General features: G+C 43.7%; 1 protein-coding gene across 1 annotated transcript in view; it reads right to left on the bottom strand.

Moving 5' to 3' along the window:
- Positions 1 to 26,934, bottom strand: part of WLS (Wnt ligand secretion mediator) — a 98,791-nt gene that overhangs the window by 28,677 nt on the left and 43,180 nt on the right. Inside the window, exon 3 of the mRNA XM_026497839.4 lies at positions 4,607 to 4,731. Coding sequence (XP_026353624.2) covers positions 4,607 to 4,731 — 125 coding nt within the window. The remainder of the gene's footprint in view (positions 1 to 4,606; positions 4,732 to 26,934) is intronic.

The raw sequence follows: 26,934 nt of genomic DNA, 5'->3' as shown, positions 1-26,934 counted from the left end.
CAGTTATTCAGCCCTCATTAAGCCTCACATCAGACTAAGCTGGTCTCCCAGGACTGCAAGGGCTTTTTATTTGCGGCACATCCCTGGAGCCCTTGAAGGCTGTGTGGACTGGTCAACTTCTGATATGTTCAGGAGAAAGCCCTTGCTGATGGTCATCACACTCGTGGATGATGGCTAATTATTTTCATGGTTTCGGCCTGAAGGAGAAGCTACAAAAAGGTGAAAATATCTTCCTTTTATTGATTTGATAGAAAAAGAAGTCAGGGAGCACTTAGGGGAAGATAGGGGGATAAAAAGTAATAATAGGATTAGTTTATTAGAGACACCCATTTGGGATTTTCTGCCTAACTGCTCAAGAGGTGAGATGGCAGAAGGGAACAGAAATTTTAATTAAACAAAATTTAGCCCAATTTCTCGAACACTTCTTGGACTTCCTGCCAAGGATTGAAGAGCTACTGCCCAGAGCATTGGTGTGGGAGATTAAAGAGTAGGGGTAAAGGTCGCTTTTGAAAATTAAATTCTGCTGTGTGTCCCTGCCAAGGGGTCAGGTAGGGGAGTAAATATGGGCACGTAGAGGCATGAGCTCTAGCATCCTGGGACTTGCCCCTGATAAGAGAGATGAATGTCTGCCATCAATGTAGGGTTTATATGCCAGCTTCAGTATTTTCTGGGTGTATACCTCTTGATCAAGTGAAAGGGAAGACCTAATCTGCTGTTCCTAAGCCTATATTTTTTTCTATCTTCAGAGTAAAAAGTCCAGGGAAGAAATCAGAAGATAACAAGGAGCCTGCACTTGTGTATGAAGGGTCTCTGACCCTTTTGTGATCTTGGGGAGTTCTTTATTGGACAGTCAGAACTCAGAGTGCAATAAAAAGAATTTTATATAGAGATAAGACAGAAGTAGAGGTAGAGGAGGCTAATATCTGGATTTTATGCTCCCATTCTTCTCTTCCTCACTCACAGCAGACATTATTAATCAATCATGATAGTTTTTCAGTTTCTGAGATTTGAGGGGCTCTTTTGGAACTATTAGTTGACTACATTAGGCTTATGAGATTTAAAAAATTATTCTGTAGAAAACTTCCTGCTTCTTTCCCAAACTTCAGCTGCAGACTGGATGATTCTTTCTATATAGATTCTTTCTCTCCCCTCTGCTCCTTTCTTTCACACTTCCAAATCAGGACACGTACTGGGGCTCTGCAGGAACTACTGACAACACATTAGAGGCTCTAATTTGACTTCAGATTAAGCTGCATTGAGGAAGCTGATTACCCTCTGTGGTAACAGTATGAAAAAGATTTTCTGATATGTTTCCATTGAGCGTCCTGTTTTATTTCTACAAATTGAGACTTTGAGAGAGAAGGGAACAAAACTTACTTAATCTAATGCCACTGACTTGACTGTGTATTCTCACCCAAGGTCCCAAAGTGGTAGCAGTATTGGGTTGGGGACATGGGTCTTCCAAGTTCAGCCTCCAACTCTGATGGGGAAGAGGATCCTTGAGTACAGCAGGGAAAAAAGAGTGATGTTGCCTCAGACATGCCTAATGGCCGGCATGGTGCTGTGGTAAGGAAGGCACATTGGACTCCATGTCAGGAGATTTAGATTCTGGCCCTGTCCTGGCCCCCTGCTAGGGGGACGGTCATCCACCTCATTAAGCCTCACTTTTCTCCTAAGTAAAACAAGATCTCAGGGGTTCCTTCTAATTCCCCATCATGGTTCTCTGGGTGTCCTCCACTTCCCTGTCCTTACAGAGAGGGTAACACTACCACTCCATAAGACAAATTTACTGAAGTTCAACAAATTAGACACATCAGATTCTGGGATCACGGTCTGTTCTACCTGTCTTGAAGACAAATTCACTGTATCCTGTTGGGGACTCTTCCTTATGCACGGAGGTTTTGCCAGTATTTAGGGCATTTAGGAAGAAAGACACTCTCCCCCTCCTTCCTTTCCCCCATCCCCCTCAGCCCTCCCCCAACTCCAGCATGAGGCTGGCTAATTAGGACAAATTACAGCAGGTGGCAACTTGACTTTTTTTTTCCCCTGACTTCACAATCCACCAGGGACTAAAAAGCTTTAAAGCAATTTCTCATTTAATCTTCAGACTCAAGACTAAATTTCACTGCAATCAAAAAGCAGAGATTTGATGATTCATTTCCTTTACACTTTTCAAGGTTTAATATCTTTCTTGAAAGGGATCAACACATCCTAAAGATAATTAAGCAGCCATCATTAAGAAGCAGTTGCAGGCTTCTTAATGACCTCCCCCTCACTCTGCTTCTCAACGCCCTCCAAGTGTATAAAGAAGGTGAGAAATGACTTTTCCCTTTTCTGAGGATGAAATTCCATACCCCAAGGCTTTATATCCTTTAACTTAGATATCCAACCAGCCTCACCCCTGAAAGATGCATTCAACTTGCAGTGACAGAAAGGTTTTAATTAATTTCCCCCATTGCATGCAAAGATCTGAAAACGTCACATATTCCTCTGCTGCTACCTCCAGTTTCTCTCTACCATTCCTTTTCACCTGCAGATTACCCCCAAACGCCTACCCCCAAACAATTCCAGATGACTTTTTTGGGGGGTGGTGCTATAACTGGCAGCCAGCGGAGGATCTAGGGCAATGATTTTTAAAATTTATTGAACTTGGGGCTCCTCAGTGGCTCAGTCGGTTGAGCGTCCAACTGTTGATTTCAGCTCAGGTCATGATCTAAGGGTCATGCGATGGAGCCTGCACTGGGCTCTGTGCTCAGTGGGGAATCTGCTTGAGATTCTCTCCCTCTGCCCCTCCCCCTGCTTGCATGCACACATGCGTGTCCTTTCTCTTTCTCTCTAAAAATCTAAAATAAATAAATATTTAAACTTTATTGAACTTAAGGAGTTGAAATCTTATTAAAACACAGATTCCTTGGAACTACGCCTTGAGGTTTTGATTCAGAAGGTTTTGGGGGTGTGACCTGGGAATCTGCATTTCCTATAAGCTCCCAGGTGATGCTGGTGCTGTTGGTCCTCAGACCACACTGTCCCCTCGGAAACCTGGAGAAGGGAGAGTTAATAAATACCGGGTGCCCCAACAAGTCCTATGTATCGGGTGTATGGCTTGCCCAGTAGAGTCCTGGTGGCCCATCTGGTTAACATCTCCTTTCATTCTCAAACATCTCCCAGAGTGGATATTAAATAATAAGGTCACCCTGCTGATCTTCATTATCTCTTCTAATCCTTATAAAGAATCCCAAGGCAGGTATTATTATTCCATTTTGCAGATACACAAATGAAGCTTGGACAGATTAAGTACATTTGCCAAAAGTCATATAGTCAGTAAGTGATACAGCCTAGAAGTGGAGCCAAGTGTGTCTTGCTCCAAACCCACACTTTTACCTAATGTTAACAGTATGAACCTACTTCTCCCCATCTTACTCCTCTTCGGGGTAGGATGGACAGCTGGGGCACAGTACTTAGCTTCACTTGCCATTCCTGCCATTCCACAGGGAACCCCAACCTTGCAGTAAGAGGCAAAAGTGAGGTCCGGAAAGGCCAACGCTAGACGAGAAGAAGGACTAAACTGATCAATGGAGCAGGTACTACAAAGCTGCCCAAACCTTTAAAAGGAACTGACCTGAAGTGGTAAGTAAGAAATGACATAATCAAGAATGTGCTTCAGTATACTTCACACACACAAAAATGAGACCATTTCTGTACCTGAAGGGACATCAGAGATCACCCAGCTGAAGGTGCTCCACATCAACACCCTTGAGGAATGTGGGTAACCATGAGTAACAGTAACTACGGCTCCATTTCATCTTCACAGAAACTTTTCCAACTGGGGGTAAGTACAGGTAGGGGAGTCAGAATCTCGGGAAGGCGTGTGTGCGAGGACAACACTCGCCCCTGAAAAGGGTGCCAGGCTAATTGTGACCTGGTCCTTATACCATCGAATCTTACTATCCTCTGAGGGCCACTGAGTCCATGTCTGCATTTTCATTTATGAGGAATCACAAAATTAAAGACCTCTGCCAAAAAGAAAATGTCTCCCTATTTCCAATGCAGGAGAGTAACCTCCCTCCTCCTGGAAAAACCAGAGAAAGGAGAGCCTTAAAAATGGTTGGAAGACCCAGGTCTCAAAAGAAATTAGCTTACTCCCTGGGGGCCTCTTCTTGTGTGTGGTATTCACTGCGATTTTTAGTCTTTGTACCTGCACATTAACTCTGGCAACAAAGAGATGCCTAAGAAACAGAGAAGCAGATACAAGCATTGATCCAATAGGAACAGATTCTCACACCTCAAAATAACTTAGCAACGTTCTTCAGACACTCTCAGCGCTTAAGCAGAGAACCAAGAGTTTATTTTTATGGAGGTATTTCAGAGAAACAACTACATCACTCAAACACGTTTTTCCTTCCTGTGCAGGGACATAAAATCTCTGCATTGCCCTTTTCTCTATTAAGACAAAGGATGATGACTAACCTTTGCGGGTCATGCATACTAAGAATAAGGATTGTATCTATGCAGATTTACTTTACAGTAAATTGCTTTACAGTAAATCTTCTCACGTACCTGGAACCCAAATAAAAACCCTATCAATTTAGATATCAAACCATCCTACCTTGGGGGATGTGAAGGTACATTTGAGTTTCCGGGGCACTCTCTCATGGGCCATTTCAGTCCATTCAGCAAACATATCATCGCGGTAAGCCAGGGAAACATCCATGGAAACTTCTGCATTTTCTTCTGCAAGAGAAAGAAGGCACAATTCCAAAATAGCATCTGGGAAGGTATTTTGGAAACAGCTCAAAAATTCTCATAGGCTCTGCCATGGAAACCAATTAGACAAAAGAAACATATTAGTTCCTAACAAACTCCAAATCCAAGTCTCCAAATCTGGGAACTTAAAAGTCATAGGGTGACTGTTGAAGTTGGATGCTTGGTCCCTTCCATTACCACTCTGCCAAGGAGTCAAAGAGCTTCCACTTAAAGTCCTCCAGAGACAGGGGTCTCACTCTCTCTGAAGCAGCTCAGATGGTCAGACTGTGACTCATGGTCAGTACTTATCTTCCTGAGACTTGCAACACTGGTCCTACATCTGCCCGTAAGAGTCCCATGGAATGTGAGATCCTTCTTCCACAAAAGTGCCTTACATACTTGAAACCCATACTTTATTTGCCTGTGTCTTCTTTCCTCTCTGGTAATTTTCCAACCACCCCTCACAGAGACATGACTTAAGTACCTGTCTTCTGAACATACTCTAGTCTCAAGGCATCCTTCTTTAAATTACTCCCCAAGAAGCTCTCAAATATGGGATTTGTTACTTCTCAAAAACTCAAGACCCCTCTGCAAATTGTGGGGAAAATTAATGTAAAAGATGAAGGGTTCTTCCAAAGTTAAAGAATCATACACAGATAAGAATCTAATAATGAGCACATAATTGTGCAAATGAATATTCACATGTACTTCCATATCAGTAAGGACCATAAATGGGTTTAACTCACCACAGAACTCATTAAGGAGATTAGATTAATGAAAATCACATCTATCCATTTTGTCTGTTTTATACTGTGCCAAGCAAGTTCAAGAACAGAAGAGTCTTAATGGGGCAAAAAAGCACAGAACACATTCCCAAAATGACTGGCGAGCCAGCTCTCACTGGGGTTAGGATATGGAGCTCGATTCCAGGCTCTGGAGCCTGAGCACGTAACAAGTCACATGGGGAACAGATAATAACTGCTGTCTGGAAAATCAGGGCTTTCTATCCACTGGCCCAGTGTGACTTGAAGCCAGTTTGACAATGTGAACCCCAAGTTGTCTGAAATCCAGGAAGAGAAAGAAAGAACGCAAGAAAGGAGGCACTTGAGGCCACCTGGATTTAGATTAAACCCTCAATGAACATCAGTGCCCGGCTACTTTATTGGTACTATTTAAATTCTCACACACACACAGTGAATTGGCCATTCCTGTTTTCCTCCTCTCCCTCCTGAAATACCACAGAAAAAAACCGTAAAGGAAAACAAAGGATATTAAATCACAAGGGGAAAAAATGGTAATTACACGAGCAGACCAGAGACTGCAACCATTTTTTTTTAAATGAAAAATACATGAGGTAGGGCTTCCTGACAGCCACAAGGGGCAAAGCCTAAATTGCTTCAGAAGGGATATCCTGGGAAAGTGAGCCATTATGTCCAATAGACATCCAAGGCCCTGGTGTTTCTGTCTGCTGCAACACCAGCGAGGCCTGGTGCTGATAACAGGGTAACTGGGTCAAAGACTGTACACAAAGTCATTGGACCTCTGGCTCTTCTACCTCTTCCCACCTCTGCACAGTTTGAGGGGAGACTCTGGACTTGAGGACACCAGGCAGTGCAGAGACTCAGGGCTGAAAACAGGGAAAATACGAGTCTACACATAAGAAACTGTGGACACTCAGCTTGACAGAAGCAATGCTTCAAGTCTGTATGTCCTCTTGGTTGGGGCCCAAGCCGACCACAGGTTCTCCTCACTTGACTGCCTCAGTGGTCAACAGAATGAACCAGCCAGAGCTCTAGTATTAGGCACCAAGCGACATCCTTTTCATTTCTAACACTGGCATTAGAAACTGGGACTTTCAGCTATGTTGAAAAACACTTCTAGAACCACAGGTCTCAAGAGGACAAACCTGAAAAGCTGTATAAGAAGTTATCAGTTCTTGGAGCTCCAGAATTCAGAGCAGCACTGGCCCTGGACATTGGCAGGAAGGGCCCTTAATCTGGGATCCACATTTTAAAGGGTTCTGCTGTCTGGCCCTCTTCCAGCTACCTTCCTCACAGGAAGAGAAACCCTCAAGTGAAAGGGACATGCCCACCCAGAGCCTAGTCCCTTACCCCTACTTTTAGAATATGCTCCAAGAACTCAGGACCGACCTCAGAATACCCTAACCAAATAGCTCTGAGCTTATTTTCCATGGCCTTGAAGGGGAGGGTCTTCCCCAGATCTGGCCTCCCAAGGTAAACTACACAACCACTTATGCACTTCTGGGCTCAGAAGCGGTCAAAGGCTACTGTTAGTAGGATACAGTCAGAGCTTGAACAAGGAGGTTGGGATGTCCATACACATAGCACTTAAAGCTCCTTTCTGTAGAGGATGGAGCCAAGGGTGGAGTCAGTCCCATTTTGACTTAGAATTTCAAGGAGTCCAACAATCCTAAACTCAAACCTGGCTTTCCAGTTCATTATAAAGGTAAATTTGTTATAATCAGATAACAGAACTAACTTGGCTTAACATTTTTGTTGGCCCAATTTATCACTTTTAAGTATTCAGGCATACGATGGCTATGCTTTTGTAGGCACTCTTGTCCTGGGCCCCACAAAGATTGGGGATGAGCCTCATTCAGAACAGGTCCCTCAGAGAGAGGGAAGGCCAGGCAGACTCACCTCCTGGCCTGCTCTCAACTTTGAGTTATTCCCATCTGTTGGGAATCCCTAAAGGAAAAACTGTTTTAAAATATGCCATTAAAAGCAGACAAATTTTAAACACTGCTTTCATGTATGATTACTCTGTATTTAGCCCCTATGGCTTCCGTGCTTTCATTTAAATTACCTCACTTAATGTTCCCAACAAACTCTATGAAGTGGGCACGGATATTTCCTTTTGATTAGTGAGTGAGCTGAGGTCCTCAAATATTAAGTAATTCGCCTGAGGTCATATTGTTGTTGGTAACAGGATGGAAACAACTATTTTGAAATTGCCTTAAGAGACAATCATCTTTTTTACATTTGCTCAAAGAAGAGACTGGTTACCTTGTGATGAACACAGTCCATCAAACTAATCACAAAATACGAATATGTATGCTCTGTGCAGACACCCTCTTCTTCAGGCTTCACACCCATCCCGTGGGGAAGAGGCTAGTAAATGGCAGGGCTAGAACTTAAACCTGGGTCTGCATCACCCCAGAATCCCACTCCCGTTTACTACCTTTGTTGGTAGAAAACGGCTTTCAAAAGAAACTTAACGGGGGCGCCCGGCTGGCTCAGAAGGTAGAGCACGTGACTCTAGATCTCAGGCTCAAGCCCCACGTTGAATCAAGCACACTGCGTGCAACGGGCCACTCAACTCTAACCCAACACCCCTCGCAGCTTCCTACAGGAGAAATACGCAGCGCTCCCCAAGGCCATGCGTGTGCCTTGTAGTGCGTCTGGAGTTCTCTCATCTGAGCTTTGAGGTGAAGAGCTGCTGAAATCTACACAGCGCCATTTCAGAAAACTGACTGGAGAAGCGTGACGGGGCGTGGCGTGACGTGACGTGACATGGCGTGACGTGACGTGACGTGACGTGACGTGGTGTGACAGCCGGAAACCTAGCGCCAGCTGGGTTCATGTCACGGTCAGCCCCAACCGTGTGCATGATCAGGGGCAGGCTGGGGCTAGATGGGGCAGTAAGCTCTGTTGGAGGCGCTGCTGGTAGCTCCAGCCCACAGCCATCCTGAAGCAGTACAGGTCAGTCTCACCAGACCTTCTGCTCTTTTCAAGATTAGATAGAAATGCAGGTTGTTTCAAACCTCTCTCAATTTTTAAGTGTCAGTAATTAATTCACTAAAAACAAAAACTAGGCTAAAACAAAATGAAACAAATTCTCTGTGCAGTTCAGCTAATGAAGACTCAGGTGACCTGAGTCATACTGTGGAGGGGACACTTTTCATACAGCCTCCACGTCACCATTCTTTTCTTCCCATTCCACCATCCAGTGAAGTTCTTCCTAAAGCTTTCCATTATTGTTCATGAACTGTATCCCATGTTCCGCCTAATCCTCACACATCACTTACTTCCCGTACAGTCTGGGGCAGGTGTCATCATTCCTGAGTTAGAGAGGTCAAGACTCAGAAAGCCACCTCTAGAAACATCAGAATCAAGCTTCTAGAGCCTCATGAACTGTAGTCCTATGCCTTTTTGCTCTTTCATGGTGTACTTAAAAACAAACCACGGGGAGAATGGTATGGCTTATAGTGTGTCTGCAACTCTCTCATCTGAGCTTTGAGGTGAAGAGCTGCTGAAATCTACACAGCGCCATTTCAAAAACTGGAGAAGCGTGACGTGACATGGCGTGACGTGACCTGGCACCCTGTCCCCTCGTTGGGATGGATGCTCAGGCTTCTTACCCTGTTGGAATAGGACTTGCCTCCTAGGAGTCTCTGACTGTTAGTTACTACATGAAAAACTGCTTAGAACACTGCAGAAAGCATGAAGGACTAGTTATTGATTTTATCATTTTATTAGGAAAGTGAAAAGTCTTATGCCTACTTTTAATTCCAAATAATTGCCAGGTTTCGGGAACATGGAACTTCCCACTATGAATCCCTATCCAGACCTGGAACACAAAACTCAGAAAAAGGAAAGCATTGGACAGAGGAACCCAGCAAAGCTGTGAAGTCAGCCACCTGAATCATTTTCCCTTCTGCCTCCAATGGACTCAGAAATAAAGTTCAGCTTTAATGACTATGTTGAATGTAATAAAACACCAGTTTCATGACTCCTGGGATACTGCGTGGGCAATACTGCCCTCCCTCCACCACCCCCGGAGATAATGAAAGTGAAGAATTCAATTTGCATTCCCTGGGAGAATGGCAGGAAGGCCAAGGCTACCTCTGACACCTCGGGAACCCTCCCTATAAAACAAGGACACTGGTTATACCAGTTCCATGGGGTAAAGTGGTAAGGTATCAATATAGGGCATGTATAGATTTGGAACACACGGTTTTCCACACCTATCCCAAACCAGCAGCTTTGCTATCCTGTGGGCTGTCCAACCTTCACATTTCTCAAATGGCTTTGGAGACACATTTCGGTTGGGTGGAAAATTCATTTAGAATACTGGGAAAGGGGCGCCTGGGTGGCTCAGTCGTTAAGCGTCTGCCTTCGGCTCAGGGCGTGATCCCAGAGTTCTGGGATCAAGCCCCACGTCAGGCTCTTCCGCTGGGAGCCTGCTTCTTTCTCTCCCTCTACCCCTGCTTGTGTTCCCTCTCTCGCTGGCTGTCTCTCTCTGTCAAATAAATAAAATCTTAAAAAAAAAAAAAAAAAAGAATACTGGGAAAGGAGCTGTTGGAAAGGCACTGTGGTTCTTCGTACCTACTATTTCCATCCTGTTACAGACGTGGTGCTCTGACATGGGGAAATCTGCACTCCAGGGTTCTCTAGGTGCAGACTCGGACTGCAGAGTATCATTACAGGTGGAAAGATCTGTGCCTTTCCATATTGGGAAGCACCGACCAATGATACCCTTTGGAATCATGGAAGCTTCTCAGTTAAACTGCCCTGCCCTGCATTAAGAAAAGCATTTGCCAATCAGTTTTCCAAAGACAAGCAGAAAGCCAGAGGACAGGAAGTCCTCTGCATAAGCCAGAAATGGTTGGGGAGACAAACAGGAAGAATCTGAGCACCCCAAGAAATCTAGGGCAGCTGCTTAATGTTAAGAATGGACCCCAGAGGGGTGAAGCAATGAAAGATGAGGCTTCGTTGAGGAAGTGATGAGGATGCTTCTCACTTAGAATGTTTGAAACTGGCATTTGCCGGCCAAGTTGTACAGAGTTTGCGGGCGAAGAGATCTGTTTTGCAATTCTATCTTTGCAACTTTCTGGATTAGTGACCTTGAATGAGTCTCAGTTTCCATGTATGCAAGATGGAAATAGTAGGACCTGCTTCCCAAGGCTGTTGACAGGACCATTTGGTACACAGGTACTTAAAAATACTAGTTTCCCTTCCATCCAGGTTCTGGATGGTTGGGTTGACCAATAAACTGGAAACGCAGGGGAGAAAGGGAAGGGCAAGTTGCATTAAGAGGAAATAATTATTTTATGGCTGCCAGAAGCTGAGAAACCTTGGTTTGCCTAGGCCCTTCCCTTGGGAAAGAATTAAAGAAATTTCAAAACACTCACATGCATTCCCACATTCCATAAGGGAGCTGCCAGTCACTAAGGATTGTTTGGGTAACCTCAGAAGGAGGCCGCACAGACGAGCCTCCTCCCAGCCTCCAGCAGACATATAATCTGGGGTTATTTATGCCAGCGTTCCTACCCCAATCAAAAACTCTCTGACCTGGCTTGTATTTTCTTGACGCTTTCAATTAAGGAAATAACAAAACCAACCCTGTCCTACATCCATGGTTAGGCCTGGCAAAAATGGACTCAGCTAATTATAAATTTGGCCCTGGCTGTTTTCTTAAGATGCCCTACAGGCCTGGGTGTGCACAGTTATAAAAATGAATGAGTACAATTATTTCGCAAACCAGCCTAACAGTTTAGTTCACATTACCTCTCTCGTTTTTCCTCCATCACGTCAAGCGTTTGCATTTAGGAGAAATATTTTCCATGTGTAAGTAGACATTTTTCTAAGTACCATCAAAATGATGCCTTGCTATATAGTGGAGCACCATCTCCTAGTTCAAGTAAGCAGACTGAGATGTGCAATGGGGGAAACGTTCCTCATACTGGGCCCTTTGCAAAGGGACATCTTCTCGGAAAACATCCACTCATCCCTATGGTACCCTACTGTACTACTTTTAAAGGCTGTACATTTGGAAAAGTAGCTGGGGATATCAACTGTTTTGTAAACAAATGGATCTGAAGTACCATGGGATATAGAAAAACTACGTCCACTGGTGTTCACCAGGTTGTATGGCAGCTCCCTTCTCTTCTCACTCACCATGCTTGCCCTGAGAGGTCTCATCTGCTGCTGGGACACCAGTCCCCTTCTTAGTTCAGACTTCCCTCCTGAGTTTCAAATCTGCATGCTCACTCCCCACTGGATGCCTCTACTTCCATGGTTCAGAAAGCCAAACCACCAACGTAGGTAAACTCTGCTCGTCAAGTCTTGCAGATTCACTCCCCTCTCTCCCCTCACTGTCACTCCTCTTGCTCAAGGCCACCATCATCTCAGGCCTTAAATAACTCAACCAAATGCCCCATTCCTGTTTGTTCTTCACACTGCAGCGGGAGATGATTTCTAAAATACTTTCAATGCCTTTACATGGTCCTCCTTAAAATGTTTAAAAGTTGAAACTCCTTAAATGGGAAAAAAAAAAAAAGGCTAATATCTGGCCCCAGGTTCATATGTTAGGAGTTCCTCCCTATTCCTGCCATCTAGCAGGTCACCTTGAATATAGCTCACCACTCTGCCTCCAGCCCTGGAATATGGGTGAGAGCTCAGGCTGTGGAGAGACACAGCCCGGAATTGTAGCCCAGCTTGGCCACTTGGGGCCTGTGCAATGATGGGCAAGTCACTTTTCTATCTAGAGATGAGGATAAGGGTAATGCCCATCTCCTATGGTTGTGAGGATTACATGAGATAAGGTGGGAATTGCTCAGCACAGCTCTGGCATACAGTAAAACACTCAGCAAATGCTGACTGCTACTTCAAGGCTGCTACTCAAGGTTACCTACACTGGCTACACTCAAGGTCCCTGCTAACACCCCAAATTTTTAAAAGGTGTCCCCTTTGAGAGGATGAATTACCAAAAGTTTCCTTTTCCTCTGGGCTGTAGACCGTACTCTGTATCCCCACTCATACCAGACTCCTGTTCATCTTCTAGAAGTCCACAGATTCACTCCCACCTTCCCTCACTCACTAAAACTTAATGAAGTACCCCTCCTCTTACTCCCAGAGGGGCCGGTACATCCGGTTCTGTAACACTTACCCTACTACAGTACAACTACCTCATTATTTCTCTCCCTACCCACCTTCCACTTAGACTGAGAGGTTTCTTAAAGCCAGGAGTGCTTCGGTCTCACTCACAACTCTATCACCCATGTCTTTACATGACAGATATTCGTGAAGTATCTGCCAAATTAACATCATCCTTCTTTCTCCAAATACTTCTACAACCTCAAATTTCTTTTGTTACTCCATCACTTCTATACCCCATATGTGTGGTCTATAGTTTGCTCTGTTTGGGTGGCCTTCATTCTTTCCCCAATGCCTGCTGCCCTTCCCCTACCCCCACACATGTGGAGACATGAACACATACACATACACATCCCTCAGAAGGAAGACGTTCCTCAAATTTGGCTCAATGGTCCCATCAAGAAACAATGTGCCTATTCCCCAGGATTGGCTTGAAGGGGAGTTTTAAGGGAAGGGATCCTGAGGGAGGTACTGTCTCCTTTCTCCCTCTCTAAATTATAATACAGGGTTGCACTAATATTCTGCTTGAGAGGGCTTGTGGGGGCAAAGGAGGAAACAAGATTAACCTCAGGGGCTAGAAATCAAAGAATTCTCTCAGTTTAAGGATTAAGCAAAGCAATAAAAGGGTTGGCCTTTGAGGTATATATCATGCCTGTCCAAGTCTGTAGGGATAAGAGAATAGATGAGACTACTTGAAAGAGATTCCAGAGAAGAAAAATTGTACAGCATTCACTGAAATATAACATGTCATGTCTTTGGTAATCTACTCAAGCTTCCTTTATCAGGTTGGAAAGGAAGCCCAGGAGGAACTAAGAAACCAAACAGCTGGTGCTGCCAAGACAGAATCAATATACCTCTGAAACCTTTGATGCTAGTGGCCCATCCAGTCCAAATCCTTCTTTCTTCCACCAAATATTTTTAAGCACCTCCTAGTTTCCATCAATAGTGGGGGATAACAAAGACATGCAAGGCCAAGTTTGCCCTTAATTGTTGACAATAAAGTAGGGAAGGCAGGTATGAACACAAATAAGTATAATCAGATGTGGTTAGTACTACATTTGAGTACATATATATAGTCAGCACAAAGATGGCAAGAGTACCAGCTAGGGGGTCAAAGAATATAGCACAGAATACATGATCTTTTGGATCACCTCATCTATAAGAGGTGATGTTTAACTGTGACTCACAGGATGAGTAAGAGTTCATTAGGTAATGAAGAGAAAGAATTGCAGGCAGAGGGAGCTGCATGCATAAAAAGTCACAGAAGCATAAACAGTGTCCTGTAGTCAGAGAAATGGAGAAATCAACTAATTCAATATGGCGGAGAATGGGAGAAGGCGTGAAGAGAACAGGCAAGGCTGGAGAGCAGGAAGGATGTGATGACAGAGGGAACAGGCTTGCTTTGAACGCTGCAGCATTTTGTCTAGAGAGATGTTTAAGCACAGAGACCTGGCAGTTGTGTGAAAGGCAGACTGGAATTTGGTAGGGGCAGTAGGGTAGAGAGATCTAGAGATCACGGAGGCCCACTGCACTTTCACAGTTCTCAGCATGCTTAAGATTACTTACTCTCCTAGAAGCTATCACCAGAAGGACCCTCCCAGTTTTCCAAGTAATTGGAGACTCAACAATGAACCAATCTTTGCCTAACAAGGCTGGAGAAATCAGAACCATCCAAGCTGGCAAGTGTTAAAACACAGGGAAGCAAATACAGCAACAGCTCTTTCCCATTTGACCATAATCAACATAAATGTGGAGAGAAAACAAACTTGACAGCCAAGGGAGGAAAACACACAGTGGGCTTCCTTGCTTTCTCCCCAGGATGCCATCAATGCATAGAGCATTTAGAATAGCTGATTTGATGGTTACAAAAATCTACCTGCCTTCTCTCTCTCCCCCCCTCCCCCTTCTCTCTGAAAGCAATTAGAGAAGAGAGCTTCATTCACACTGAATCTAAAAATAGACGATGGCAGAGTTCACAGACTGACAGCTGCATTTTCATACAGTAACCAGGAAAGGAAAGGGATGGCTAATTTAACTTAACAACTTCCAAAACAAGGAGCGCAGAAGTAGTCCAGGATAAAGAGAAAACACAAAGGTCAGTTCTTCAAAGAGCTGCAAGAGGAATGGGGTCAGTCTGTGGCAGTTTATTAGTCCTCCCCAAATACTGACGAAATCAGCTAAGTATTTTGCCCAGATCTGCCCCGAGTCCTTCAGACAAGAGCGCTGGCAGATGAAGCTGCTAAAGGAATCCAAGCAAGATCAGGCAGAAGGGCCACGACTCGCCCTCTTAACTTCTATATGCATCACCCGGACACCCACAAGCTAAGAAAGTCACCATATTTTCTAGATAAGATAAATGAGTGCATCTCCCCTGTCCCCACCACTATACCTAAATTACACTGCCTAGCCTGGGGCAGGGAACAAAATAAAGTTATCTGGGAAATAAACCAGGATCATTAAGAGGGAGAAACCAGGTGTCTAAAAGGAGTGACCATTTCTTCTCCTCTCCTGGGTCGTACGGTGTTTTAGTTTCTCTCCTCACGCTGGCCTACCGAGGGAGGGGATTAGGGCTGGGCTTCAAAGAAACAAGGGAATGCTTGTGGGCGGGAAGCAGATTCTCTGCAGCGCCGACTCTCAGGGCTGCTGCCAGCCAGCCCCACGTTGGAGCACTGTGCCCCAGCATTCCCGCGCCGCATTGCCTCCATCGCCCTGGTGACTAAGCTGTTTCAACAGCTGTGTTATTGCTGGAGTCAGGCCAGTGTTCTTCACACAGAGGATTTGTTTCGCGAGGCTTCTGTGGGGAATTCAGGATTTGGGGCTCTATTTGCAGCTCAGGTCCTACCCTTGATCCATTGGCAAGGGCCTCCCCCGGACTCCAGCTCCAAACAGCCATGGGATGATATTGGGCTGCCACCCAGCCTTCCAGGAGATGGACAGACTCGTAACAGCACAAAGAGGGGGGACAAGGCAATGTGTTGGAAAGAGAGAGACAGAGAGAGGGAGAGAGAGAAACAAAATGGAAAACCACCCTTGGTTGAGCCCCAGAAGACCTCCACTGACCCTCCCTCAATAAAGGCACCTGCACTAACAGGCTGCTTTTCCTGCTGTTCCCCTCCTGCCATCTCCCTCAGTCTCTCCTTTGAAATAACTTCTCTTTCCTTTCAGGTGTCGTTGGCACCTCCTCTGCCTCCACAAGTTTGCCCCTGAACACGAAGTCCCGGCAGCTCGGCCCTCGGCCCCTGGCCTCTCCATGTCTCATCACATTGCTTACACTCCTTTATGTTCCTATCACCTCTGAGGCAAGCGGGGCCTGCTGACTTGTTCCCTCACCACCCCATCTCTAGGCTCTTCGCCCGGCACAGTAGGCACTCCTACTGTGCTGACTGCTGAACAAACTACCAAACTCCTTTGCATGGAGGGCTGACCCTTATTTCCTGTGGATGGGACCAATTTTCATTTCTAGTCCATTCTAGGTTGCACCTAAGAGGCCAATTACCTGCCCTCTCTTCTAAATTCTCACCAAAAGCAATCGGGCCATCTTTTCTGATATTGAAGAGATCGTAGAAATGTTGAGTTTTCTTATAAAGAAGGTACTGTATTTTTAAAAGAAATCAAAAAAATGATTTTTAAAAGCTCCTATTTGTGAGTGCCTCTGTTTTCAGATGTGTAGACCTTTCCGGACACATCCACGCCAGCCGGATCCGGATGATCAGCTGCAGTCGCAACATGAGGAAACTGAGGCCCACGCTCATACTGCTAGTGCAGGAGAGAGGCAAAATAGGAACCCAGGGTGCTTGGGTTCCCCAGCTCAAGCTGTTTGCCATTATGTCACACATTAGGTGGAGTTAGGAGACCGGTTTCTCATTCTAGGTAAAGCCACTTATTAGCTGTACAATTTGAGTAAGTCATTGCACGTATCCTTTCCTTAATTACTAAAGTGGGATCCACTAAGGTCCTTCTAGTTGTAACATTCCACGAAGGCAGAAACCTTAACACACAGCCAGCTGCCAAACTGCCTCCAGCACTTGAGGCATTGTGGCAAAAACAAAGAACAATAAAACAATCCCTGCCCTCAGGGCACGTGTAATGGCCTTAGCGACAAGGGATAAAAACTTGAGTCTGACTAATATATGAGTTAAACCGTAGCAAATGCAAAAATACCAGAGTACAGGGCAGTACTTGAGAAAACACGGTCCCAACTGCAAAAGGACAATAGCACATTTCAACAATGGTTTCTTACCGCCCCCCCCCCCCAAACCCCCCAAATATCTTTGTGCTGCCAGCAGGAAAAGCTAGCTACCAGAAGGGATTCCGTCTGTTTCACGGGAAAGCTTTGTTTCAGACAAGTTTCGTAAAGGAAAAAGTAGGCTAGGACAAGCTTTTTATTTCCAGCCCACCTTTTCTTCATTCCCATGAATGAGGAGGGGATACAAATGAAGGCAGGCAGCCAGGGAGAAAAATAATATGGCTGGTGGTTCCTGACCTCTTGGATTCCTGCCGTCAGAGAAGCCCGAGAGGCAACATTTAATTGTGGAAAAACCAGCCTTGCTCTTCTCTTATCTTTTTCCTCTGTGACTTAAACCCACAATTACTGGCAACCCCTAGATTCCGAGTCACTCAGCTGGTGGTGGCAGCGATGGCTGTGTCTGTAGCTGAAAAGCAAAAGGGGAGTCAGATTTTCCCGGCCTCCGAAGGCAGCCTTGTGCCAACAGCCCTAACCCAGCTTTACGACTTCTCCCATTAAAAAGTTCACAGATGCCCTCCCGTCGGGAATACCACCCTGCGAGAAGTCCGAACGGAAAAGAGAAATGCAGTTTCCAGCTGCTGTATAACACAAAGAACAAGCCACGAGTCTCGGATCCTGAATTCCACATTTTATTTCAGCACTCGATACGTGATTTTCAATTTCTTTTCTTAAGGATCAAACTCCAAATTTCTTTGCCTGGCCATCACTGCAACTCACCAATGGCCCCCTTAGTCTTTCAGGAGCTTATCTTTTCTCTCCAATACGGAATTCTTCTGCAGCCTAACAAATGCACTCATGGTCCTTCACCTACCACACGGTCTTTCACAGCATTTCACGGTGGGAAAATAGGGATCTTTGTCCTGACTTTCTCAGCTGCACACCAGGTGACCCTGGAGAAGTCACTTCACTTCCATAATTTCAGTCTGCAGAGCTTCAAGAGCTCATCTTAAATTATTATCCTATTCCAAAACATTTTAATTTACATGTTAACATGCTTACAGTCAAATGTCATTAAACCATGGCTTGCAGGCATATTCTCCTAAGGACGCTGAAAATTTTCCAGGTCTTCTATTTTAGGATGTTCTCCAATTGCCTAAGTGCTGATCAATACATAACTTGAAGCTCCTGGGGTCTACCTAGATCATGAAGTTGGAGCTCTTACCTAGAGATTCATAAATCTCTGAGTGCCACAGATAACCTTCAGGGATTCAGTTGAAGAAATACGAATACAAAATGTCTGAATGGGACCTATGCACATTTTTTTCCCATGGTCAAGGTCCTTGATCCAAAGTTAAGAACCACTGTCCTGAAGTAATGAAAGGCCTATGGCCAGCAACCACCCAGGTCCTTGTTTTGCACACTCACCCCTGCTGTCCTTCTTGCTGGTCTTCTATGTTCTCTCCAGAACTCACACTCCTACTCTCTGCTCAAGTCCAAGAATAATAATAACTCACCTTTACTGAGCATTTACCATGTACCAAGCACTTCCTATGAAAAAGCCGCATATATATTATTCTAGTTTCATCCTTAAAACAATCCTATAAGGATGGCACTACAATTACCTCTATTTTATACATGAAGAAAATGAAGTACAAGGAAGTTCACTAACTTAACCAAAGGTGTCATGAAATTTGTAAGTGTCAGGTCAAGAATTTAGCTCAAACACTCCAGTTTCCCTGAACAAAATACAGCTACTCTTGGACTGTTTCTTTGCCATCAGATATTAGATAGTCACAAATTTCAACATCTCCTAGAAGATCCCCCCCTCAAGACTCAATTAAAAAATTACGTTTTTTGTAAATTAACCATTTCCCTTTCTTTGTTCATGGAATACTCTGGACACTTGAAACAGAACACACTGGTATAATTTTTTGATTCTTTCTCTCTGGACTAGACTGTGAGTTCCTAATTAATTATTATGAGTACATCTTGAGTATTTATACAGCCTGGGGCTATGCTAAGTATGGAGACAAAAAGATGAACAAGATACAGCCCCTGCTCTCAAAATTCAGTCTTGCCGGATAGACAGAAGTAAACAAAGAAGGGTCATGAGGTTTTTTGAAATTGTAGTATAAAGGATAAGGACTTAAAGTACGAAAAATGCCAGCACATAGTAGAAGTCCAATAAATGACTACTGAATGAATAAAGGAAGTTGGGAAGAGGGCCTCAGAAGCTGGACTGTTGAATTAAAAGATCCACCTTCCCTTTATGAAAACTCTTTGAGGTTATTTATACACTGACTCACCTAAAAACTGCTTCCTGTGTTGGTGTCTATGATACATTTTTTAATGTCAGACTAAAAATACACTTCCAGTACACCAACCCTGTCTGCCTACCCAAGGACTAGAAATGAACACAAGGTAAACACATAACAAAAGAAAATACTAGAAAACTCACTCATGTCAACACTAAGCTCACCCACTAACAACGGGGCATCTTCTAAAATGGCTCATACTTGAGGGTCTGTGAAGTCACCTATTTACAAAGCTGAAGGGATGGATACTCATAACGTTTTTATAAAGCCAAAGAATCTGAAGTGAGTCATGGACTCTCAGCAAAAGACAGCTGGAGTAGATAGGACCTCGGGGGTCATCTGGTATATTTGCCTACTCAGAACAGGGAGGTGCTCCATAGCACTACAGACAGACTCGAGAGGCCAGTGCCTTGACCCCACCCCAAGATCACTTTTACCTATAACCCCTCTAATTCTCAGCTGTGAGACTCTGGACAAGTCACTTAACCTCTCTGGTCTTCAATTTCCTCTCTCTGCCAGGGAGACCTGTTGAGATGATCGGATGAAATAAAAGTAGAGTTGTCTTAACCCGAGATGATCTAAATCCCGATTTTGCACAAGAGAGAATCTGACTGCTCTCCTTGGGTGAAGGGCCCATCCTAACCCAATCAGCTGTGGCTGGGGGACCAGAGTGTGGCCAGCAGCCCACTCAGCAGGCATGGTGGAAGCCCACAGTCTGAGGGAGGGCAAAAAGTAAGTTCTGTGAGAATATGGCATGAAGCCAAAGCAAATGCCTGGCAACAAAGACAACCGTCAGCATCTCTGGTACAAGAGTACTTTGTAAAGAGAAGGCCACCCAACATACACTATCACTGTGGTCATCAGTATGAATCTCTCCACCCCAACCAGCATTGGCCGGATAACTACCAGTGACAGGCTGCTCCGTGCTTGAAGAGACAACTCCAACTATGTGACAGCAGCTTTTTTTTTCAAGATGCTGAATTTAAATATTTTCAATCTTCCCCCGAACCTTACCTTTAAAAGAAGATATAATCTTGCTTGTTAGGTTAGGCCTGGGCTTTCCCTATGGCCATAATATGAATAACAGGTAAGGCAGGAAAGAGACACCCATTGGACAATTATTTTAGGAAATAACTGAGACCAGAAAATTTAAAAATCAGAACCTCCTCCCGCTTTAAAGAATTTCTACTACCTCTCCAAACAAATTAGCACCAACTTACCAAAGCAAAGAGGAACTGGAACCATTTCTAGCATCAGTATGCATACAATAGGTATATATTAAGGGAAAAAAATTTTTTTCAAATGTTGAGTCCCTGGCACTTTTGCAAGTCGAATTCTGCTTCAACAGAGGGTTTTCCTTCCCCCATCTAGCTTATTTTTGCTTTGAAAAGTATAATCCAGAAAACAGTTTTTCTTCATATTTTCTTATGTTAACCAAAATAAAGATAGGATTCTCAGTAAAATAACCTCATATTAGCTATGTGATGAATGACTGGCATTTAAATACTGACAGGAATACCCCAAGTGAGAAGAGGAGGTAAAAAAAAAAAAAAAAAAAACTAAAACCACCTTATACATAGTGGGGGTGCCATCAAGGAATCTGCCACTGCTAGCTGCTTTGCTATTCACATTCTTCATTGATGTCACCAGGATTTATTTTAGTAGCCAGGATATACTTGTTATGGATGCAAAGAGAATCTCCTCGTTTATATTCTAAACTCAGAGCAGGAAATCAGACATGTGGGTGATCTGCAGCTGTGGCACTATAAACAGATTCTAGACTGCACTACATTCCCTGAACTACAGATCGGGAGATTGAAAAGAGAAAAATAGAAAATACACCATTTTAAAAAGACCAGTGCCACTTCTGTCCAAGAAGATTTGGGTGCTGTTTGGTAGAAAGCTCACTGACCTGCATAGGGTAGTGTCCTTGTTGCCACGTACCACCCACCTACCTACGTGGTTTATGTACAACGAGGAGATCCTGCTTTGTCTTCGGCCAACTCTGCTACAGTGGGCAAGTATCTCAGGGTATAAGGTTTCTTCATCCAGGAAATTAAAGGATTAGCCCCTTTAACATTTTGGGATCAAGTAGCCAATTTGAAAACTTGACAAAAGCCACAAACCCTCTTACTCCAAAAATACATACAATAAATATGACTGAAATTTTATATAGAATACCAGAGGGATTGCCTGGCCCTTGAAATCCACCCACAGGCTTCCTGGTTGAAGATTATTAGACTAGCAGCACTCTAAAGTTCCTTCCAGGGCTCAAAGTCTGCAATCACACAGCTGATGCTTAATAACAGGTACAGCAAATTATTCAGACCATAGGTGAGTGGTTTGTTATGACTAGAGACTAACCCAATATGATCTCCTTTCCGATGTTAAATTGGCCCGTAAGCCAATGGATGACTGGAAGGAAGGAGGAGGGACTGGATATACCAAACTATAAACATGAGTTTAAAAAATCGTCAAAAGGTTTTAGAGGAGCCCGACTCTGTTTCTAGGCTGTATTTCTTCATTTGGATGTACAGAACACAAAACCTTTGAGCCAAATGATGGAGATCCCACAGTGTTATAGTGATACTGTCAAAGAAATGAGCTTACCAATAATCACACCCAAATAAAACAACCTAAGTGTTCCCATTTTCCTGCCAATATAAACTTGTTCACAATGGTTAATTCCAGAGTTATGCCTGAAGAGTCCCTCAAAGGGAAAGATAACCCATAAACGAAAGCAAACAAACATGGTGTCCCTAATCTCCACTCTCCTGGGTTAATCAACAAAATACAGTCTTCTCCTGCGATTTTAGTTTCTTTCTAACCCAAGTCAGTAGGTAAGACTGATTCATATTAGAAAATTCTAGGTTCTCGCCTGGGTTTGAAGGGGACACATGACTCCATAAGAAGAAAGCAGACTGGCCATATAAGCCCATTTCAAATATTGACAACCTCCCTATATTTATTCACCTCTGCAAACCCCACCACATTTAAGTCTCCTGGATCTTTTTGGTATATTTTAAGCTTTTTCAGTTTATCTTTTTGGGGGAGGCGAGTGGAGAGGGCAGAGGAAAAATGTGGGGTCATTTCTGATCATACTGACTCCAATTAAGGTAGATAAAGAAATTTAAAAAATAACTTCAAAAATATTGGTGGGGCACCTGGGTGGCTCATTCGGTTCAGCGTCTGCCTTCGGTTCGGGTCATGATCCCAGGTTCCTGGAACGGAGCCCCACATTGGGCTCCATGCTCAGCGGGGGGCCTGCTTCTCCCTCTCTCTCTGCCTGCTGCTCCCCTGCTTGTGCTCTCTCTCTCTCTCAAATAAATAAATAAAATTTAAAAAAATATATTGGTGGGGCGCCTGGGTAGCACAGCGGTTAAGCGTCTGCCTTTGGCTCAGGGTGTGATCCTGGCGTTATGGGATCGAGCCCCACATCAGGCTCCTCCACTATGAGCCTGCTTCTTCCTCTCCCACTCCCCCTGCTTGTGTTCCCTCTCTCACTGGCTGTCTCTATCTCTATCGAATAAATAAATAAATCTTAAATATATATATTGGTGACACCAGCCTGTAATAAAAACTATCCAATCAGGGGCAGGGGTTACAGCTGGTTTAGCCTTGGACTCTGAGGCCTGGGTGGTGATTTCAGGGTCTTGAGATCAAGACCAGCGCCCCATATGGGGCTCCACGCTGGGTGTTGAGTTTACTTAGGACTCTCTTTCCTTCTCCCTCTGCCTTCCCACCCCCTGCCAGCTCTCTCTCTCTCAAATAAATAAATAAATCTAAAAGAAAAAAATCTATCTGATCAGAAATGTTTCTTATAAACAGAGACTATAACATGGTCATGATTCAAAGAAGGTCTCTTTTTGAAAGGCGTGAGAGAGCAGAATTAGATTTCTTCTTAGTAGTTGCTACAACATATTTTCTTAAAAAGGACTATCTGATAAAGTATGGAAATCCAGCCACACGAATACCATTGTACCAATGGCCTGGATCCATCATTAGCTGGTAGTTTCACGGCCTATGGAATCCTCTCCCCCATTAAGCTCTCTTTGTGGATTCTTTCCAAGAGGCATCTGAAAACATAGAATTAAGAACCACAGCTCTTGCTAACGGCCAAGAATAAGTTCAGAGACTTTCTTCCCTCTGTAAATTTACCCCTAATCATTTTAGATAAGTTTGTTTTTTTACAGTTAACAGACTGTTCTTTTATTCTTATGGTCCTCACGTGATACACAAACGGAAGAGCACAATCACTTTGTAGAAAGTTAGGCGGGACGCTCAGGTATGGAACTAGAAAACGGGGTAATAGTACCATTCTAATTATTTTTTTGACTAGAAATATGTTTTACAGAAATGTTTTCAGTTTGGGAGAAGAAAAATCACTTGTCAGTTATAGAAATAATTCCGTCATTTCATGTCGTCATCTGCAGTAATGAAACAAGCACTTAACACTCGATCCTAGCGTACAGCACAGGGCTCAAGGCAAAACATAATGACTTCATTACCCAAGAACAGAATAGACGGGCTGGCCTTTCCTACCCCACAGCATTTTCCAGTATTTTTCCAGACTAAGGAATTTTTAAACTCCTTCAAATTCTAGATTTACGACTCAACACAGATCAATCTGTCCTGAGGCTTTCTGCCAATGAATCTCAGTGCTTCTATTTCAATAGCCTGTAGATTTGAAAGCTGGGTAGAGACATGTCAAAAAAAAAACCAACTTTCTTTTATCTCTGCACCCAGGTTCCTCAAAAGAAGCCCCATGGAGAGTCTGAGGTTATGCAAAGTATGTGACTTGCAGTTGTAATCAGTAGAGTGACATTCCTTTTTACAAGTAGGCACCATCTTAGCCAATCCAAACCTGTCTTTCACAAATACATACATACATGGAGTGACTGATAATACACTTTAAAAAGAATGAAGTACACCCACTTCAGAGGATATTTTCAAATAACAGAATTTCCTGTCACAGAAAAATCGAAGCCCATCACATAGGTAAGCATTCATTTTTCCCAATGATTAACCATATATGCAGGTGCCAGATGTTTCGGCGGACTTTTCGCGGACACCCTTTTCAGGGTACTCATCCTCCCCTCCATTTCCCCTTTGTTGATGTCCCTTACAACTCTGCAGAAGCATCATGTCTATGCCCTGACAAACAGGTTAATTCCAAGCCTTTGAAATATTCAGGACAAGTTAGCACTGGCCCAATCACAGATTTTGACAGACAGGTCTGCACGGGATTTGTCATTGCTATTCACCAAAAGCTCAATTACTCCTGCTTCCGAGCATCTGTACGTCTCTAGATTCCCTTCAATGGGCTTCCCCTCTCCCCAGCTCCTGCAGACTATTGTTTTAAAACTGTCACCACTTCAAAGTTCAACTGGTTACTTTTTAGACTTAGCACTGAAAGACAATTGTAGGTTTTTAAATGTTTATGTTTAAAAGGTGAAAAGTAGGGGTTCTGTTTAAAATCGCTTTTTCAAACCAGGATTACATTTTTTTTACATAACACACATGGAATATCTTCTGTCAATAATCAGATATAATATACATACTCTCTAACCACTTTTACTACTGTAAATTTCCCTCTAATGTCACCACGTCTGATGAAATCTTGGAACTGATTAAGTAATAACGAGCTTTTAAAGAGTAAGTCATTGATTTCTTTCTGAGGGTTTGTCAAGATCTCAAATTCTAGCTAAAACCTGTATCACCTTAAATGGAAAAGTTTAAAAAGAATATACATGTAACACCAAATGACTGAAAGTAATTTAAAATATATAGTTCTTAGATTACTTTATCTGCTCAAAGACCCTTCAAAGGTAGCTGAAAACTCTGGCTATCTTAATTTTTTAGTGCACCCCTATTAGGTATGGGTGCTTATGTTACAGGAAATTTAACAATTTTTTAAGATAAGAATCTTTAGTACAGGGTCGCCTGGGTGGCTGAGTCGTTAAGCGTCTGCCTTCGGCTCAGGGCGTGATCCCGGTGTTCTGGGATCGAGCCCCACATCAGGCTCCTCCACTGGAAGCCTGCTTCTTCCTCTCCCATTCCCTCTACTTGTGTTCCCTCTCTCGCTGGCTGTCTCTCTCTGTCAAATAAATAAATAAATAAATAAATAAATAAATAAATAAATCTTTAAAAAGAAGAATCTTTAGTACAATCTTTTCTAGATGAAGATAAAATATATTTCGGAGGCAGAATACATACTTGAGAGAGAAAGAACATAAGACACATACAAATTCATTTAGATACAGAAATGTTTTAGTTAAAGCCTCACCAATGAAGGCATTTTTAATGTTAAGGATTAATATTTGCTGGAAAGTAGGGGCACCTGGGTGGCTCAGTCAGCTGGGCGTCTGCCTCCAGCTCAGGTCGTGATCGTGATCGTGGGGTCCTGGGATTGAGACCCACATTGGGCTCCTTGCTCAGTGGGGAGCCCACTTCTCCCTCTCCTTTTGCTCCTCCCCACCCTGTGTACGCATAGGCACACACTCTCTCTCTCTCAAATAAATAAAATCTTTAAAAAATATATTTGCTGGGAAGTAATTCATTTGTTAAAATATGTAATAGGTTCTGACCACCAAATAAGATGTGTTGTGTGTGTGTTGGAGGCGGGGATCCCCACATACCCAACAATTCTCAGATACCAGCAGAGTATCCTACAACACAACTCAATTCTGACGCTATCTACCTGGAGATGGCATGTAATCCCCCAGGTTAAGGGCTCCATCCCACAGAGTGTCCTCCACTTCAGATGCCAATCTCAAGCCCAGGGTGCTACCTGTGCTTCTGACCAACTGGCTATAAAATGGGACGTTCCCACAAGCCCCTACTTGGGTTTAAATTGCTAGAACAGTTCAAAGAATTAAAAAGACCCCTTTACTCACTAGATTACTGACTTACGAAAAAGGATATGAACCAACAGCTAGGTAAGAGATACATGGACAAGGTCCCTAATGAAATGCCTTCTTTCCTCAGAGTCTGGGGCCCGGCAGGGCGGCATAAGGAAGCATTCTGGTTTCCCAACCTGGTAGCTCTCTCTGCACTCCATTCCTTTGGGGTTTTTATGGAGGTTTCATTACATACATACAACTGATTAAATCATTGGCTATTGGTGACTGAGTTGAGTCGACCTCCAGCCCCTCTCCCCTCCTTGAAAATCAGGAGCGGAACTGAAAGTGCCACCTCTCTATTCATGGTTGGTTCCTCTGGCAACCAGCCCTGACCCCTGGGTGCTTTCCAAAAGTCACCTCATTAACATAAACCCAGTTGTGGTGGAAAGAGGCTTCTTAGGAACAAGACACCCATTTCACCTTTATGGCTTCTGATGCTTTTTCAGGAACTGAGGACAAGAGACCAAATATTACAACAAAAGATGCTCCCATGGTACTTATCACTCAGGAAAGTCCAAGGGTTTGGGAACTGAGAGCCAGGAACTGTGGGTAAAGACCAAATATATTTGAGAAATATATTTTGGTGATCGGGATGCCCAAATATATATTTCTTATAAATCACAGTATCACAACATTGCTTATTCCCCTCATTGCAGCACATACCTTTCTTTCTTTTCTGTTTCCCAACCACTGTCTTTCCCAACTCCTTAAAAGGACATGTTTTGTTCAGTCTTGTATCCTCAGTACTTAGTGTTTAACATATGGTTGGGATGTAATAAAGTTTGAATGAGTGAACAAACAAATGTGTTACACAACCAACGAAGACGACAATAGGCAAGAAAATGTGGTCATGCGAAATGTGAAATACCACTGAATGCTTTGGGCTGTTG

The sequence above is a fragment of the Ursus arctos genome, unplaced genomic scaffold (genome assembly GCF_023065955.2).
Source record: "Ursus arctos isolate Adak ecotype North America unplaced genomic scaffold, UrsArc2.0 scaffold_12, whole genome shotgun sequence".
NCBI lineage: Eukaryota > Metazoa > Chordata > Mammalia > Carnivora > Ursidae > Ursus > Ursus arctos.
The sequence above is the reverse complement of the archived record's forward strand: the minus strand, read 5'-3'. Positions and strand labels throughout refer to the sequence as shown.